The 18,966-nt window shown below is 44.2% G+C and overlaps 2 protein-coding genes and 1 pseudogene across 3 annotated transcripts in view; 2 read left to right on the top strand and 1 right to left on the bottom strand.

Moving 5' to 3' along the window:
* lcp1 (lymphocyte cytosolic protein 1 (L-plastin)) overlaps positions 1-4,238 on the top strand; it is a 14,196-nt gene extending 9,958 nt beyond the window's left edge. Inside the window, exons 9-16 of the mRNA XM_041056741.1 lie at positions 1-46; positions 247-442; positions 591-669; positions 941-1,055; positions 1,513-1,646; positions 2,050-2,170; positions 2,390-2,514; positions 2,699-4,238. The exon at positions 1-46 is cut by the window's left edge and continues 50 nt beyond it. Coding sequence (XP_040912675.1) covers positions 1-46; positions 247-442; positions 591-669; positions 941-1,055; positions 1,513-1,646; positions 2,050-2,170; positions 2,390-2,514; positions 2,699-2,831 — 949 coding nt within the window. The 3' untranslated portion in view covers positions 2,832-4,238. The remainder of the gene's footprint in view (positions 47-246; positions 443-590; positions 670-940; positions 1,056-1,512; positions 1,647-2,049; positions 2,171-2,389; positions 2,515-2,698) is intronic.
* A 697-nt stretch (positions 4,239-4,935) lies between these two features.
* On the bottom strand, positions 4,936-12,710 carry cnot11 (CCR4-NOT transcription complex, subunit 11). Of its 2 annotated transcripts, XM_041056754.1 has the most exons (8): positions 12,572-12,710; positions 11,987-12,330; positions 11,466-11,630; positions 11,024-11,176; positions 10,078-10,280; positions 8,649-8,851; positions 8,281-8,377; positions 4,936-5,473 (listed from the first exon to the last, which is right to left on the bottom strand). In XM_041056754.1, exons 2-8 carry the CDS (start codon positions 12,303-12,305, stop codon positions 5,276-5,278), a joined length of 1,338 nt encoding a protein of 445 aa, XP_040912688.1. In that variant the 5' UTR covers positions 12,306-12,330; positions 12,572-12,710; the 3' UTR covers positions 4,936-5,275. The 2 variants fall into 2 exon arrangements, with proteins under 2 accessions (XP_040912688.1, XP_040912687.1); XM_041056753.1 differs by having other exon boundaries at positions 11,987-12,710.
* Positions 12,711-12,721: 11 nt separating this feature from the next.
* LOC121194479 lies at positions 12,722-18,500 on the top strand (annotated as a pseudogene).
* Positions 18,501-18,966: the final 466 nt, after the last annotated feature.

Genomic DNA, 18,966 nt, shown 5'->3' with positions numbered 1-18,966 from the left:
TGAGGAGGGAATCCCCCCCATTGCCATCGACATGTCAGGACTCAGGGTAAGACACTGAAATCATGTGGACAGATCAGGGACAATTTATCTGGAAACCGGATCATTTCTAATCAAAAACAAGTTAATAAAAGCTGTTTGCATCCAAGCAGAACTCTCCCCTGGAGGCGGAGACGTCACTGACCCTGAGATTGACAGTGACATCAGGTTCCTCTGTATTTTGACGTGGTCTTCGTCGTCTCTCTGCAGGAGAAAGAAGACCTGAAGCGAGCAGAGTGCATGCTGGAGCAGGCCGACCGGCTCGGGTGCAGACAGTTCGTCATGCCGCCAGATGTTGTTCGAGGAAATCCTAAACTCAACCTGGCTTTCGTTGCTAATCTGTTCAACAAGTACCCAGCTCTGAAGAAACCAGAGAACCAGGACATCGACTGGAGCTCCATCGAAGGTGAGTTTGAGGACGTTCACAGAGAAGGACGCCTGGAAACCAGTCCAAGTCTCAGCCTGCTCCTCTGTCCTTCAGTCTTCTGCAGACGTCTTAATAACTTCAGTGTTTCCTGAGCCGTTTTTAATCAGTGCACTGATGTTTGCTCCAGGTGAAACCAGGGAGGAGCGGACCTTCAGGAACTGGATGAACTCGCTGGGGGTCAACCCTCGTGTCAACCACCTCTACGCGTAAGAACATTCACCATGACTGAGTGTGTGATGTGTGTGTCCTTCATCCCTCCGCTCACATAAACACTCATCATGGTTTAGCCTTCATCATTAGCATGTGGGTCCATGTAGGGCAGTGACCTGAGGCAGAAGTTACACACTTCCTGCCTTTAAAAACACGATCAGTCCAATTAGAAATGTGTGTGTGTGTGTGTGTGTGTGTGTGTGTGTGTGTGTGTGTGTGTGTGTGTGTGTGTGTGTGTGTGTGTGTGTGTGTGTGTGTGTGTTCCAGAGACATCGATGACGCCATGGTGATCTTCCAGTTGTATGAGAAGATCAAGGTTCCTGTGGACTGGGACAGAGTCAACAAGCCTCCCTACCCAAAGCTGGGCAGCAACATGAAGAAGGTGCGACACGGTCACACGCCAAGAAACATGCAAATACTGACGGAGGAAAAGATCCGAAACAAACTGTTGGACATGCAGACACAGATTTTAGCATCAGGACTGAGAGCAGGGGAAACAACACAACTCATGATTTATCCGAAGCAGCCGGAGTCCAAAATCTCAATCTAACAAACTACATTTACTCAAGTAACTGAAATACAATGTTCAGTTACTTTACAAGAGTATTTTCATTTTATGCTGCTTTATATTTTTACACTCTCCACTGAATTACAGAGGAAAGTACTTTTTACCTCCCCTACATTAATCTGACTTTAGCTACTTTACCACTAATACTTTGTTTTTGCTTCAGTCAAATTCTTAATGCAGGACCTTTAAATGGAGCATTTTAAGCTGAAGTTTGACTGTTTACTGAAGTAAAAGACGTCAGTACTTACTCAGTACTGCTTCTTTGTTCCAGCTGGAGAACTGTAACTACGCAGTGGAGCTGGGAAAGAAGGAGGCCAAGTTCTCTCTGGTTGGCATCGCGGGTCAGGACCTGAACGCAGGGAATCGAACCCTCACCCTCGCTCTGCTCTGGCAGCTCATGAGACGGTAACGGTGCTTCACTGCTGCTCCCTCCGTCTGGAAATAATTCATTCACAAGTTACAACCTTCATCGTTCCCTTAAAGGGAATCTCTGCTGTCCAACACTCAACACTGAATCCAGACTGATACGGTCAAACTGACAGACGGTAAATTAGGAATATTTCCCTATGGAGGAATACTCATAATTTACAGAAGCAGTATGTGATGTGAGGTATGTGGAGTCGGCCACTTAAAAACTCTGGAAATTCATACAGTAGATACAAAACACCAGAGAAGCATTAAAAAGATAGATAGGTTTGCTAAGGGGCCCTTCAGCAGGACAGATGAAGGACCCTCTCTCTGTCCTTGAGACCAGATGTTGTGGTTGAGGGACAGTCTCCTCTCATGCTGCTACTCTCTGCTCCCTCAGCTACACCCTGAACATCCTGGAGGACCTGGGCGATGGTCAGAAAGTGACCGACGACACCATCGTGTCCTGGGTCAACGACACGCTCACACAGGCCGGGAAACCCACCATCTCCAGCTTCAAGGTACGGGACACTCACACTGAGGACGGGGGTTTAAAGCTCCAACGTGTTAACAGGCCAAAGAGGTCAGAGGTCACATACAGTACAATACTAATCCACTGCTCATTACATCAGACCTCAGACTGTATTCAAACCAAAACATCTCACTGCACTGGTCATAGCACCCATCAAGCCTCAACTCAGCCAGTGTGTGTGTGTGTGTGTGTGTGTGTGTGTGTGTAGGACGGGTCGATCAGCAGCAGCATGCCGGTTCTGGACCTGATTGACGCCATCCAGCCCGGATCGATCCGATACGACCTGCTGAAGACAGAAGACCTGACTGAAGAGGAGAAACTCAACAATGCAAAGTACGTCCAGATTTTTTTTTCTCACCTGTCACCAGGTTTTCACGGAGCTCGACAGCAGAGTCCAGAACCAGGCTGCAGCTGCTAAAATGATGGGACAGCCACTGTTCAGGGGAGGGTGCAGATGTCTTTCTAACATCTGATCAGAAAGTCTCAGACCTCCTCACAGTTGTCCTTGTGTTTCCAGGTATGCCATCTCCATGGCGAGGAAGATCGGCGCCCGGGTGTACGCTCTGCCCGAGGACCTGGTGGAGGTCAAACCCAAGATGGTGATGACGGTGTTCGCCTGCCTCATGGCTCGCGGCATGAAGAGAGTATAAAGACCTCAGCGACCGGCCATCAGTGACCCGATGGACGAACCATGAATCTGCAGACGGCCACAGGTTGAGGATAAGGGGGGGGGGGTGGGTGTGTTGGGGGGGGGGGGGGGGGTGTGACAGTTAAGAGAGAAAATAAAACACACACTCTGTTACAGTCTAATAACCTGAAATATTGGATATATACACGGTTTGGATGAAAAAGGTTCAGATAATGTAAATACAGTTACAGCGCACGTCAAAACAAAGGTGATGTCTTCAGCAAAGGGAAGGTGAATACTGGGACGTCCACTGTCTGTTACATCTGCCCGGTTTTAAGCTCAAACCAGACTCACTGAAAAATTTGAGTTTTATTTCTACAAACATTTGTTGGAGGCAGAAAAAATCTGAAGGCAGAGCCAGAGAACAGCTGGAAACTAAAGAATGAGCTCTGGTCACAACAGAAATATAAATCCAACTAAATAATCAATATTGATAAAACTAGATGAACCAGGAGCTACGATGTGGTCAGGCTGAGCCTCGTACTCCACAGCTTTGTCACTCAGCAAGAAAAACCCTGCTTCTGTTGAACTCAGATTTCTGCCTCAAAGAAATGTTCTGGAGGAGTAAACCTCATCGTCACAGCCGACTCTGGCACAGACCCTGTTCAAGTTTTACTCAGTGATTCTGAGAAACCCGTCTGTTACAGCTCTCCAGTGACAGTAAAACGTTATCAGATGAGTCGAGACTATCGCTGAATACATCGATAGATAAAACTGCAGCGCCACATTTAACCTGGACCTGACGATGCCCTGTAAACACTGCACACGTAAATTAGCACGTTAGAACAGAGAAAATGGGAAAATAGCAAATACTATGATGAAATATGAGTCTAAAACACAAGAGAACTAAGGTGTTAAAAGAGAAATTGAAGAGTAAAATTAATTTGTTTTAATGTATTTTAGCAGCTTTTCCAGTTCTAACCCACTGATGGTGGATTTAAGCCTCATACACCTGTCATGTTTATTGATGCTTTCAGTTGCAGCTTTGACCTCTGACCTCTCATCTTGTCAGTTTCTGGCTTTTATAATGTAAAAGTTTGTTGCCTGTTTTCTATCACTTCTTTCCGTAGCCATTAGTCGTTTTATCTGACATTCAAAAACAAACCAATTCATAATGAAGTACGTGATTCAGAGTCTGATGCAGTGCACACGCAGGCGTCGCACTCTCTGCTGCCGTCCTCACTTTTTCTGGTGACACTTTGTTTTCTTAAAAGAATGAAAGGTGAATATTTCTGTGCAGAGCTGAAACGTTCCCCTTCATCTTCCTGTCTCTTCGATGCGTAACCTGTCTCAGGCAGAGCTGCAGTCTGACCTGCTCACAACCTTCCTGCCAAATATATGCAACAAATAAACAGACGTTTGTACGAAACACTGTGTTGTTACGTGATATAAAAGTGTCCTGGTAGTGGTTCAGTGAGTCTCTACAGGAACAGCGCTGTGCAGAGAGCTCGATGTTCAGGTTCATCACACTCTTTTCATGATTTCAACAAATGAATTCATTTAATTCAAATAACACTGTGAGTAGGAACTGTGCAGGAGTGATGGCTGTTCTGCTGCTGACTTGCACACGTGTTAAACGACTCACTGTAGCTTTCACATTTCAGCGTTTAATTACCTTTAACCTTAACCTGCTCTTTTTAGCAGGTCAGATATTCTGCTGCAGCTTTTCTCACAGCTCTAATCACAGTTTGGATGTTCACACAAACACGATTTACAAGTGGGAAACTGGCCATTTGAATAACTCTGACATGATGTGAACGCAGCATGAGACAGTCAGCTGTTTGCTGTAGTTTCGTACGAAACAGAGACGAGAACAGACTCAATCTTCTCATCTAACTCAGCGAGAAAGCAAATACACACAAACGTGAAACTTAAACAGCTGAAGTGTCCTCAAGCAAAGATCACACTGTAAAAAGGTTTTCAGTAACTCACCACAGCTGATGAGTTCCTCCACAGCAGTCTGAGGCGTGTTCAGCCCCTCCAGCATCTGTTGTGCTGTAAACACTACACTGACCTGATGGAAAAACAAATTCATGCACAAGCACAGAAACACAACCTGAAACCTGTCAATTTAACAAATCTGTTTAATTAGAGAAAACTTTCCATTCGTTTCCAAACATTTCCAAAACAAAGAGAGCGCGCTGGTAAAAAATGAAAATATGAATTATGTCCATCTGCAAAGGTGGTGACAAAGTTCAGAGGTGGACAGCGGTGAGCAGTGAGCGAGGAGAGGATTCTGAAGTCTGAAGAAAACATAACTACATATTTACAGTGTTAATTCTCAGTTGAGCCGCCTGCACCCGTTTCTGGTAACCAAACCAGGTCCCTTTAACTTGGTTTACAGGTGGATGTGGGAGGGTGGTGTTATCCTGTAACTCTGCCTGTGCACTGTCACTGTGAGGAGCGTTATTTGGCAGGTTTGGCCTCTGTGGGGTTTTCCCCGGTGTCCAGGGTCTTGAGGAGGCGGAAGAGGCCGGCGGCTTCACGGATGCGGCTGAACTCGATGCAGAAGGCCTGAACCTCGATGAAGAGGTCCTGAACATTAATGATCTTGTTCCGGATCAGAGACTGGAGGAAGACGCAGACCAGACGGACCAGACGATTCTGGAAGAAGGGACAAAAGTCGGAAACCTGTGTCAGCACGATGTGATTCAGCAGCACAAACAGTTCCAACACAAACTGAACGTTACGGCCTTCCTGAAGGACGATTTACAGCAGGACGGTGGGATTAGGCTACCGACGGGGCCGATTCGATCCGGTATCGGGTTCTGAGCAGCACCGTTTTCAGCACATGTCCGGTGTTTGGAAATATTCTGCAGTAGAAACATCACGAAGCAGGACAGCAACGGGCAATGTTTGCAACGGGCAATGTTTGCAACGGGCAATGTTTTCAACGGGCAATGTTTGCAAAGCCGCTGTACCGAGGAGCGGAAAGTAGCGATTAGCTCGATGCTAACATAATGTGGAGAATCTCATTGACGGGCTAGCGCATTAGCATCGGTCGCGCTATTTTATATATTTAACTTTTAAACAAACGATAAACCAAAGCGGGACACTATAACAGGTGAGTCATACAGGTAATTCACACACCAACAACATATCACTCACAGACTGATGTCCCTTCCAGGTACAGCAGGAAGAACATGAACCGTGAGTGAGCTTCCGCCCCCTCGCGATATTTGAGATTTGAAAAACTTTATTTGTTTCTGCTACAGAGACAGTATACTGAATCTGTGCTGATCAGATCAAGCAGCGCTTTTTATTTCAGTTTTATTAGGAGAGGAGCAGTCTAAGAGAAGGTTACCCTTTATGGGTATCTGTTGAATTTAATAAATATTGGCTGTTAACAGGATTTCCTGTTTTTCTTTTACTTACCTGAAGTTGCCTTTTGGGACATACATGCATACTGTACATTCGTACATATCATACTTACCTGTGAAGAAGATTTATTACAGCATCATGTAAAATTAACAATAATAATATTAAAGCAAACAGAGCTCTGGTATCTGAATAGTATCGGGATCAGATCGGAAGTGAAAAAATGTGGATCGGTGCGTCACTACATCAGGCTGCTCTGGTTTTATCTACATGTACCTGATAAACTGCAGCTGCGTTTCTACCCCACAGTTCCCTCTTCTGTCAGACTGAACACTGAGCCTAAACACAATTCTGTTTTAGTTTTAGGTTTGGTCTCATGCATAAGGTACACAAACGTTCCTAAAGTGAATGCACTAATACAGTTGGAGACAAAAGTATTGGCACCCCTGTCAGTTTGACGTGTTTTGCATAAAGCAAGGGTTTAATGCAATTTTTTATTGAAGCAAACTAAATGAACATTTCAAAACAATGATGTGATCAACAAATAACAAGAAATTATTTTGCAGTCTGACAGAAATTTTACAAAAACGTAATTGGTTGGTGACAAAAGTATTGACAGCAGTTAGTACTTTGTATGTCCGCCTTTGGCCTTTACAACTGCTTGTAATCTGTTCTTGTAGCTTGATATCAACTGCTGACACCTCTGCACAGGTATTTTGGCCCATTCTTGCTGGCAGATGGTCTTCAGTTCAGTCAGACTGGAAGGCTTTCTTGAAGCAACTTCAACTTTCAGATCTGCCCATAACATCTCAATAGGGTTGAGATCTGGGGACTGGGATGGCCACTGTAGAACAGAAATCTTCTTTCCCTTCCTTCTGTTGTTGATTTTGCTGTGTGCTTTGGATCATTGTCATGCTGAAAGTAGAAACATCGACCCAGTAGCTGCCTTGCTGATGGGAGCATTTGATCACAAAGTATTTCTTGATACATGGTGGCATCCATCTTTTCCTTCATGATGTGAAGAGTCCCTCTGCCTGCACTACTGAAGCATCCCCAAACAATGATAGATCCGCCATTGTGCTTTATAGTAGGCACCAGATGCTTTTCGTCCAAGGCTTGTCCTGGCTCTGTCCAAACATAGTGAGGGCCATTAGTTCGGAACAACTCTATTTTTGACTCGTCTGACCACAGTACTTTTGAGAAGAAGCTGTCAGATTCACTTAAATACCTTTTAGCATACTCCAGTCGTGTCTTCTTGTGGACAGCTCTCGGGTAAGGTTTTTTGATGGATCGACATCCTCTGTACCCGTTTCTGCTGAGTGTTCTCTGTACAGTTCTTGTGTGTACAAATGTTCCAGATGTTTCCAAGTTTTTCCTGATATCCTTGGCTGTAAGTCCAGGGTTCTTTTTGACCTCTCGCACAACTTTTCTAGCACTTCTGTTCTCAATCTTTCTTGGACGTCCACATCTAGGCCTGTTTTCAACTGTAGCAGTCAGGTTGAACTTCTTGATCATTTCTCTCACTGTTGACTTAGGCATTTGGAACTTTTCTGCAATTTTCTTGTAGCTGTTCCCTTTCTGGTGGTCAGTTACAATGCACTTTCTAACTTGCAAACTGACTTCTTTAGACATCACCATGATGCTTGGCTAGTGAGCAAGTTCAAGTTGAATAAAACTTGGCTGTCCCCTCTCTGGGTAAAGCCATCTAACAACTACCGACAGGTGTGTCAACACTTAACAACCCTGAATCTGCCTCATGATTCAGTCTTGAAAAGTTAACAAAATATAAAAGGTGCCAATACTTTTGTCACCAAACGATTACATTTTTATCAAATTTCTGTCAGACTGCAAAATAATTTCTTGTTATTTGTTGATCACATCATTGTTTTGAAATGTTCATTTAGTTTGCTTCAATAAAAAATTGCATTAAACCCTTGCTTTATGCAAAACATGTCAAACTGACAGGGGTGCCAATACTTTTGTCTCCAACTGTTCATAAAAGGCTTCAAAAGCTGAGCAGGGCTCATGTAGACAGCATGTTCAGCCTTTACCTGCATAACTCCAGCTGTTATTATTAAAGCGTTGTACTGTACCTGCATGTATTTGTCTTTGATTTGCTCACAGGTGGAGATACAGTTGGAGATGTAGAGGTGGATGAACTCTGGAGGCAGGTCAACAGCTGTGGTCAACCTGAGAAAGATGAGGAACAGGAGTTTTAAAGTGTTTTGTTTATTGTTACTTCGAAACAGTCGATCAACAAGTTGTAGTGACGAAACCGCTATCGACAGGAAATCAAAGGGCAGCTATTTACTGGGTAAATTCAGACTTAGTGTATTCTAGTGATTAACTGAACATATTTTGTGTAATTCTTCACCTGTGGTTCATGATAAAAGTAAATTAAAAGTAAATTACTACTATTACCTCAGCTACTTGCTGAAAACACGATGGTTCACGCCCTCACCTGTTGACCACCTCCATGGAGTGCAGCGACATGTCCATGTTAACCAGCACAGAGAAATATTCGGTGATCTGGCTGCTCGGCATCAGCTTCAGCAGCATCTCGATGGCCACCAGCGGGTTGTTCTCCACCAGGTCAGGGAGCTTCGCCGGGGACAGACCGATGTGATAAACCAGCTTCGGGTCCTTCTCCAGCTCGGCCAGCAGCTGCAGAGGAGAAAAGAAAGACTGAGATATGAGAAGAGAGAGACGTCTGGGCTGCATCTGAAAAGCTCCCTCTCTATCCCACACCAAGGAAAACTGAGGAGGATAAACATGTTGGAACGTCCAGCGTCAACCTTTACACTCTTTTCCACCATTTTCCCTTTAACAGAAGAGTTTAAAGAACAAAGTCTACATTAAAACGTGTGTGCGCTCCACTGTTTCCACAAAGTGTTCCTTCATCACCATCAACACACACTGTTTACTGTGACTCTGAATAAATCTGACAGAGAATAACGGATAAATAAATAACAGCAGACTTAATGGTTGAACATCAGCGGTTTGCTGTGGATGAACAGAGCCCTCCCACTGCTCAGTGCTGTCGGACGGTGCAGCTGATTTCATGGTCCTGTTTGTGCATTAATGTGTGACAAGTGAAGTTGGAATAATTTAATGTTATGCACCACCTACTGTATATGCCATGTATTACAACTACAGTATACTACAATCACTGCAGAGTGATACTACATTTTATTCTCATTTTATTATTGCTCTATTTTTAAATTTTATTTAGTCACATGCTGCATGTCCTTCTCCCCCTCTCCTCCATTCTTAGCTGTCCTATCTTCCTCCTTTCACCCAGCCCGGCCATCGGCAGGAGGGTCCCCCATCTGAGCCAGGTTCTGCTCAAGGTTTCTTCCTGTTAAAGTGGAGTTTTTTTCTTGCCACTGTCGCCTTAAGTGCTTGCTCTGGGGTCAGGCCCTGGGTCTCTGTAAAGCGCTTTGAGACAATTTTGATTGTGGAAGGCGCTATATAAATAAAATTGAATTGAATTTTAGTGATTTTTTTTTTATAATTTAGACTTTTAATCATCTTCTCACCTCCATTTTTTGTGAAGATTAATAATAAGGTTTCTGCAGGTTCATCAAGTCAAATCTGCTTTTTAAAGACCTTCTTAGTTCTTTGTGCCACAGAGTGAAAGTGGGACTGAAAACCAGTGGGGACACAATGGCCTACACTTATTTATAAGTATGTAGATGGTAACATTTTCTAAAGATTTGTTTAATGAAATTAATGAAACCCGGACCTGAATAAGCAGCAGAAAATTGATGGATGGATGAATTCATTTTTCTGTTTTCTATAATCAACACTTCCTCATTGTGAGCTGATTATCTTCCAGCTCCTGCAGCAGCAGAAGTGACAATGACTGAACCAGTGCGACACCAACTCACCTGTGACTGCTGCTGGGCGGACAGTGGGCTCTTGAAGGCCTTGGACATGATGCGTTTTATTTCCACGCCGGTGCTGTTCTTCACACACATGGAGCGGTCCCACTGGATGCTGTGATCCGGCTCGGTGGGGTTCAGCCACGCCAGCTCGTCCTCGCACACGTGGAGGGGAGGCGGCGGCCGGATGAACTCAGGGCGGAAGTGACCTGAGGACGGAGAAATGTGGACATCGTAGGTTAATGTACTTTTTGATGCTTCAAGACAACAGATGATGTGTTGAATTACTACAAGTTCATTTTGTTTTATTTTGGTAGCAAGTGGTCAGTTTTTGTAGCCTACAGGTCGTTTTGGTAACCATGGCCACAGCTGCACAAGCTATAAAACATGTCCTCCTATTCACAGAGTCAGCATCATGTGAACAGCAGTGAATTATGATCAGATGGATGCTAAAAACATTTACCTCTTCAGATTTTGAGAAGTGCTGCACAGATACAAACATTCTCGACTGAGTACCTGACATGGAAGGAGGAGGAGGACTCTGAGATCTAGAGCAGGTTCTGTTTGGTGATTTCTCTCTGGTTCTGTAACCTGAACAGGTCACTCACTAATCTCAGCACTGATACCTCAAACCACTTTACCTGTCAAATGTGTTTTTGTGCTGTGGAGTTAAAATGAACGCTGCTGTGTAGAGCACAGAGAGTTCACAAATCAAACAATCAGAAAGTTGTAAACCCAGAGTATAGACCTTTTTAGCGCCTCAAATTATTCTATGGGAACTAAATTTAGTCCCTGGTTCCTCCATCTCAAAGGTTTAGATCCTCAGTTCCTCAAAAGGTTCTTGGTCACCTGAATAGGTTCCTCCAGTGGAAACAGCCTGTAGCTTTGTTTGATTTCTGTGTAATGCCTTCCTCTTCTAATGTAAAACAAGTTTAGAATCAGTAGCACTCACTCTCCAGTGGAGGTCGGGGCCCTGTGACCAGAGACTCAATGATCTGATTGGCCACTGAGCTGTCGAACCCTGAGTTGGATGAATCTGGATCTGGGTCGTTCAGGATGCTGGGGAAGCTGGCCTTGCTCTGAGTGGGCAGCTCTGATTGACGCTCTGGACGACAGACAAGCAAAAAAGACACGATTAAAGAAAGAAAGCAAGGAATCCTTCATATTAGGATGTGTGCTCTGAAAACTGAAAGCACTAAATGTTTCACAGACCACGAGCCTCTTTGCTAAAGGGCTGGTGCTGGAAGTTGACTATTTAAGGTTTAAAGTTCATTACGTTTTGGAGAAGATGTGTATCAGTTCAGACTCTTTGTCTTTTGTATTGAAAGCAATGATTGCTTGGCTGAATTTATTTTATGATTAAAAGGGCAGGGGCAGGGCAGTGGTATATTCACCTGCTAAGGCTAGCTGCAGCCCACTGATGTCTATAGACTGGGGCATGTTGCCAACATCCATGCAGGACACCTGTCTGGGTGTCTTCTTGAAGAGATCCCTGGGCGGTGCTAACATCAGCTGGGACAGGAAGAACTTCTCAGGCTGGGTGATGGGAGGAAGGAAGCCTGGAGAGATCACATGACAGAAAACGTGTAGGTGGAGTGCTGACAGAGAACACACACTGTCAAACTGTTCAGCATTTGTTCTTTATCACAGGTGGAGAATCAGTGTTGCATCTGTACTGAGTTGTAATTGCTTGAAATGAGGGTTGCAGCTTCTGTGTATTTCATGAGGAACAGACACTGGTTAAATGTTTCTGTTCCAGTCCTCCACCCAGGTGACTTCCAGCAGGATCATGCTCCATGTCACAAAGCTAAAGTCATCTCAAGCTGCGTTCAGTGAACTTCAGTGGCTCATTAGACTGCATTTGCTGGACAACAGACCCGCCCCTCCTGAAGGGAACACACACACACACACGTACCGGACAGCACCTTCTCCTGCTCCTCCCCGGCAGGTGCGGGGTTCAGAAGGTGAGCGAACACGGCGGCGAACGGGTTGGCGGCCAGCGGCTCGGTGCGGTACATCTCCCACAGCAGGTAGAGGGCGGTGAGCCGCTGCGGGGAGCTGGGCAGCAGGTCCGGCTGCTGGAGGAGCATGACCAGCACCGAGCCCACCCTGAAGTGCTCCGCTTTCCCGAAGTAATGATGGAAGTGGGTGGAGAGGCTTTCGAAGGTGTTGGTGCAAGCCTCCTCCGAGATTATGCTCAGCAAGTTAGACAGTTCCTTCGGAGCCAGGGTCATGGTCTCCTCACCTGGGGCTGTTTAGCTTTTTGGAGATCGACACTGTTATAAAACTCTATATTCTCGGTTAATACGACAAACAAAGCATCTCTGTGATAAACTGCGTGGAGTTAATTCATCGTTAAAGAAGTAATGTGAAGAGCTACACACTGAAAGCCATCACACGAGTTAGCGACGCGTTAGCTTAGCCTAGCAGAGCTAACTGACAGTAACCGGCCAGATCATCGCAAAAACTAAAGAGTCCGCCCGAAAAAATCCACACTGACCTGTTCGGTGGCTACACAACAGTCTCCCAAAACCAGCACACATTAAATAAGCGACATATTCAGCTCTGTTGAAACGCTAACACGCCTGTTACACACGCCTGGTTCATTCGCCGTTAAAATTCTGATTTGAACCTTCAGAAGCAATGCACCATGGGTATCGTAGTTCCGGGTTTCACGCCCACACCGGAAACAGGTCTGCGTGAACTACACGCAGGGGACGCGTCGTACGGTGGCGCGCAATATCAAAACGGATCAAAATAACAGAGAAGAGGGATTTACAGAGTGGAAACACTGAATCGAATTGAATTTTTACTTTTGAATAAAACTTATCCACCTCTGATTCTAACTCATTTTCAGATTAAAAGCATACGGCGTGACTCCAAAATAAAAGTTGCAGAACAGTAAACTGTCACATTGGTATGAATTAACCTCAGCCGGCACTCCGTGGTTTTCAGTCAAAGCCTGATTAGATTCATCACTCATGGTGTGTTTATTTATATTGTTCCAAAGTACCATCAGTCCCATGAGATGTGACAGAGCAGAACCCGTGTTTACATCAGTAGATCAGATATTTTCTATGGATGGATATATCGGACCAGAGAATCGGACCTGTCTACCTTCGCAGGTCACGTGATTCTCATCATATTTGTCACGTAGCCTCGTTATTCAAAATCGATTTTGAACCAAAACAGTAAAAAGATTCGAAGAGATCGGACAGGTCTGTGATTCAAAGCTGCTGTTAGAAGTGGAGTATTTCGGTTGCTGCTGTTGTTTTGTAGAGAAGATGGAGAGTAACACTGCAGAGGAGGCCAACACCTCAGGCACCGCTGGCCGCAGCTGGATGAGGAGATGCTGGGATTGTTTCTTGAGGAACATATTTCAGGTTTCCAGTCTGTCAGCCGTTGGTCTGGGTGAGTCACAGAGCCAGGGTCATGGTCTCCTCACCTGGGGCTGTTTAGCTTTTTGGAGATTGACACTGTTATAAAACTCTATATTCTCGGTTAATACGACAAACAAAGCATCTCTGTGATAAACTACGTGGAGTTAATTCATCTTTAAAGAATTAATGTGAAGAGCTACACACTGAAAGCCATCACACGAATTAGCGATGAGAGTCCGCCCGAAAAAATCCACACTGAAGTCACAGATACAGGTGGTTTATCCCGGACCTCACACCTGAAATAACTGGAACAACTCAGACTACTTTTTTTTTTTTAATCTTTTTTTTTTTTATTTTATTTTTATCTTTAGGACATTTTTAGGAACCGTTAGCCACTTTATGTTGCCTTGGCAACCAGAGTACTGAGTGATTTGAATATGGCGTCGACCGGTTTGCAGTAAACACTGAGCCCCATCATGTTTTATCATAGTCCATGACACAGGACACGACTTTATTTTGGCAGCAGCTGTACGAAGACAGGCTTTCTTAGATACATCCATGTTTCTGATTGAATCAAATAAGATCTGTCAGAGTCATGAACTGAGCGGTGGACCGGCTCCATCAGGGCCCAGGACACTGCTCATGTCAGCTCATGTCACCTGTGTGTGGATGATGTGTCCCTGCAGTGAAATGGCTGTGAAGCAGGTGAGACTGTGAGCACATAAGGAGAAATAATTCAAGACAGGAGTGGTCTATAATGTGGCTATGCTTAAGATGTTCTCTCTTTCTGGTTGGATGAAAAGATGAAAGTTATTTTTGTGAAAAGTTTCTGTGCTGAATTTCTCACAGGTATTGTGCTGGGCTTGATTCTCAAGATCTATGTCCCCATGTCTGAACTGGACCAACTCTACATCGGTTTTCCAGGAGAAATTCTCATGCGGCTGCTTCAGGTGGTGACAGTTCCTCTCATTGTGACGAGTGTGGTAACAGGTAAGCTGCAGGTGTGTTTCTCTCTCTGTTAAACCCAGCATTCAAAGGGAACAGTACTGATTTGGTTTAAGCTTATGAAACTTGAATACAGTGTGTTCCTTCACTGAGCACCGGTGTCGTTTGATAGAGGAAGGATTTGCTCTGTCTATCAAAGGCTACACAGACCTGCTTTAACGTCTCAGAATCACAGTCAGTGTGTTTCCTGCCTCTTCAAACATCTTCAGAGTCTTTATTCATTTGCTGAGCTCGTCTCCTGGACGGAATGTGAGGACATGTTTGACAGCTGGTAGAGTCTGCGGCTCACACACACTTTATATATTGCTCATTTGAACAGTGGAAATATGACAGTGCTGTTTAGTTTGTGTGGCCCAGGTGGTGGTTCCTGATTGGTTGGCAGGTTACAGGTACAGAAATGTGTAAAATGCTTGTCAACCAGCCAACTGTGGAACAATTTGCTTTTTTTTCTTCATAAAGTTTTAAATAGGATTTCTTTAAAATAAGACCTAATTTGAAATCACCTGTTCATTTACTAAATCCAAGTTTTTTATTTGAAGGTAGTGAGTAGTATTTTACCTGTCCTCCAGTCCTGACTCACCTGCAGACAGTCCTCTGAACTTGTGAGATGTGACGGTGGAGCTCTGAGTCTCCGTGACCTTACAGGGTCTGCAGATCACAGCTTCTGGTTTTTCTCGATCGTGTGTTTTTTTTTATAGGCGTTTCTGGTCTAAGTGTGGAAACCTCCAGGAGGATTGCTGTGCGTGCAGCAGCATACTTCGTCTTGACCACACTTCTGTCAGTGACCACAGGTGAGAGCAGGGTCTCAGGTAGATTAGATTAAAAAGTCTCAAAGATCAAAAGTCTTACATCTTCTCGTCAGCTGTTTTTCTTCATTTACTGTTGTATATGGCCAAAATAATATACCCTCATTACTGTCAGGACAGCGAATAGCTCAGGCTCAGTTCCCCCACAGCTGAAGCTTCGCAGGTTTAGCCTCTTTTGTTATGTTGTGTAGGGTTAGCACTGGTCCTCATCATCAAACCTGGGGTCGATTATGCTGTGGAAAAAGGTGAGACAGAAGATGAAGAGTCCTTTTCCGCCGTCGATGCCTTGTTGGATCTGGTCAGGTGAGAAGAAATTCTGATGTAATTTCTGCTTTTTTTCTACATATTCAAGTTAGAATTTCTGGTTCGAGACGGTTTGTTGGTCCGTCAGTGTCTTCAACAAGACGACGGAAAATCCCGTCTGTTCCTTTAGAGTTTCTCTGAGGCAGTTTATGTCAGGTCCTGCAAACTTAGACCAACATCTCGCCTCCTTCATTAGGTTCCATTTGTTGCATCTTTGACCAACATTTACACGTTTAAAGTCTAAAAGTGTGACTTTTGTTTATTGTTTGCAGGAACATGGTCCCAGAAAACCTGATCCAGGCCTGTTTCCAACAGGTCTGCTCTTCCTTCACACACAACACAGTATGAACTGCACATTTCCTCTCTCCATGTGATTTCCATCATGTGTACACTGATTTTTTTTTTTTTATCCTAGTACAAGACTGAGAGGCTGGAGTTTGAAATAGAAGTGGATGAGCCAAACTCCAGCCTGGGAATGGTATATTTCTCATATACAGACTGACGTCTGTATATTTATCCCTTGTCTCTTTGAATGTGATGTGAAGTTTCTGTTTGGACTCATAATCCTTGACACATGAAGTTTCTCTCAGACTGTTGTTGTTGATGGGTTTTTGGTCTTGTAACAGAATGCCACAGAAGTGCAACTGGTGGGCCATTTTGTGGACGGACCCAACACGCTGGGCCTCATTGTCTGGTCGTTTGTTTTTGGCCTGGCCCTCAACCAGATCGGGGAGAAAGGGAAAGTCCTGGTGGAGGTCCTCGCCATCCTGAATGAGGCCACCAAATGGGTGGTCAGCTTGATACTGTGGTAAAGTCAAACATCCTCCTCCATGATTCTCTCTGAATGTAATCCAAAGGCTGGGTCTCTTCTGCTCAGTGTTGAGGCTTTTATTTTGCTGTCACATCATTTCCTTTTGCAGCTACTTGCCATTTGGAGTTCTGTTTATGATCGCGAGCCACGTTGTTGAGGTGCATGACTGGGAAACCATCTTCAAACTTGGAAAGTTTATGGGCGTGGTTCTTCTTGGGTATGTTTACCTTTTGCCTACACGACACTCTGATTCCACATTTATCAGAATCTCTGCTTTTCAAAGTGACACGTGATGCAGATTTTGCTTTTTGATTGTGTAATTTTGATTTATTGTCTCAGCCATATGTCTTATATGAAGACAAAAGAATGTGCTTTGTGGAGGTTATGGTCAGTATGTTCTCTCACAAAGTATTTACATCCTCTGTCAACTGCTATTTCTTTGGAGATAATACTGGTAACACATCCTATAAAGTCCAAACACTGCCTGTAAACCGTACCCACCAAAACCCAAAACACAGGACCGGACCCTTCAGTCCTGCTCACATAGATTTACTGATCTTTCAGAGCAGGAAACGAGCACAGAGTGGGCCTTTAAAGTCAGACTAGTTAATACATTTTCTAACAAATGAAAAGTTGTTTGTTGAAAAGTTGAAAAGTCACCAAACCAGGAACTTATGTGGGCAAACGTAAGCAAACAGATGCTGAACTTTCACTGACGAGAGGCTGAAGTTTGCTAACAGCTCACGTCTGTGTGTTCGTCATATGTTTCAGGCTCTTTATTCATGGAGCTATCGTTTTACCACTCGCTTACTTCCTGTGTGTGAGACGAAGCCCCTTAGCTGTCATCAGGGGGGTTTCTCCTGCCCTACTGACAGCGCTGATCATCTCGTCCAGGTAAGAACTCTGTGTTCAAGACCACATTTTAATAATATTTCTTCATATGGTTAGTTCACTAACAAAGGAAATCCTGTGTCTCCAAGCTCGGCCACGCTGCCGCTAACTTTCCAGTGCTGTGAGGACAGACTCCTCATTGACAGAAGAATCACTCGCTTCATGCTGCCCATCGGAACCAACATCAACATGGATGGAACTGCTCTTTATGAAGTGGTTGCAGCAGTTTTCATCGCCCAGCTCAACCACATCAAACTGGACCTGAGCCAGTTGATTACCCTGTCGTGAGTCACTCTTCTCTTCCTGTTGTTTAGGAAATCACAGCAGCCAACACGTTAACATGTCAGTGTCTGTGAGGAGTCTCTGTGTTTGACCTGCAGAGTGACCTCAGCTGTGTCCAGCATAGGAGCTGCAGGGATCCCAGCAACAGGAGCAGTGACCACTCTGTTTGTGTTGGCAGCGATTGGTTTACCAGCCAAGGAAGCCTCCATCCTGGTGGTTGTGGAATGGCTCCTGTAAGTTTTCAGTCTTGAGCGCAGAGCGAGTGGTTGCACCCTCAGAAATACTGCAGGGCAACACAACGTTGAATGTGAGCTAGGAAAAAATACAGTGAAGGAACGCAGAAGTAAAAGTTAATTAGTTAGAAGAGGACAGATGTTTAGAAGAATCAGCATGGAGCAGCGGGCGCGTCCTCTGCCTTCATAGTTTGATGTTACTGGTGCCTTTCAGAGACCGCTGCAACACTGTCCTCAACGTGATGGGAGACTGCATCGGTGTCGCACTCGTTCACCAAGTGTCCAGGAAAGAACTGGAGGAAATGGAGGAGCAAGGGCAGGAAATGACAAGGTGAAATTCTAGATGCTCTCAGTCTTGTGTTCATTTTCAAATCTGATGCAAATGATTACTTCAAGGAGGGATGATGAAGGCACTTTGACAGTATGTGAGCTGAGGGGACCTGCAGACCTGAAGGCATCTAACTTCTAACTAACTTCATAATGGGAAAATATTTTACTCTTAATTTCAACAATTCAGAATTCCAGATTTCACAGCTGGGACACAGTTGTTTCACGCTGATGACCATGTTGTACTCTACACAGTATGCATGACAGTGATCCTGAAGGTGTCAGCCCTGATGAGGTCCACGTCCACATCGACTGTGATGATGACACCTTCTACACTGTGCTGGAGGACCCGTCACCCCAGAACAGTGATGCTGACGACCACCTGGAGTGATGATCAATCAATAAATGTTCCTGAGTGTTAAGACTTAGTCTCATACTCCAGAATCAGGAGTGTGATGATGAGCTGTTTTTATCAATTTTTTTATTTGCTTGTTTGATATAAATAATAATAATAATAATAAAAAATCAGTCATGTTTTATATTTATGGTAGCTGTTTATTTATGGTAGCTGTTTATTTATGGTAGCTGTTTATTTATGGTAGCTGTTTCAGGGCCGCAGGACGAAGAATATGATTTTTTTTTTTACATCTTTTGTAATATACAAAAAGTGATAACCTATCAAAATCTGTGTTGTTGACATATCCCAGACTGATAATCCCTGCACAAAAAATACACTTTGCATTCATTAAAAAGGAATGAATTCATTTTTTCTGTGAAAAAAAAATAGTGGCAATATGTAAAGAAACTGGCATTTAAAGGGTTAAAATCATGAAAATTCACAATCGCAATACATGATG

This window comes from Toxotes jaculatrix, chromosome 15 (genome assembly GCF_017976425.1).
Source record: "Toxotes jaculatrix isolate fToxJac2 chromosome 15, fToxJac2.pri, whole genome shotgun sequence".
NCBI classification, from domain to species: Eukaryota; Metazoa; Chordata; class Actinopteri; family Toxotidae; genus Toxotes; species Toxotes jaculatrix.
Note: the sequence above shows the minus strand (reverse complement) of the source record. Positions and strands in the feature narration are given on the sequence as shown.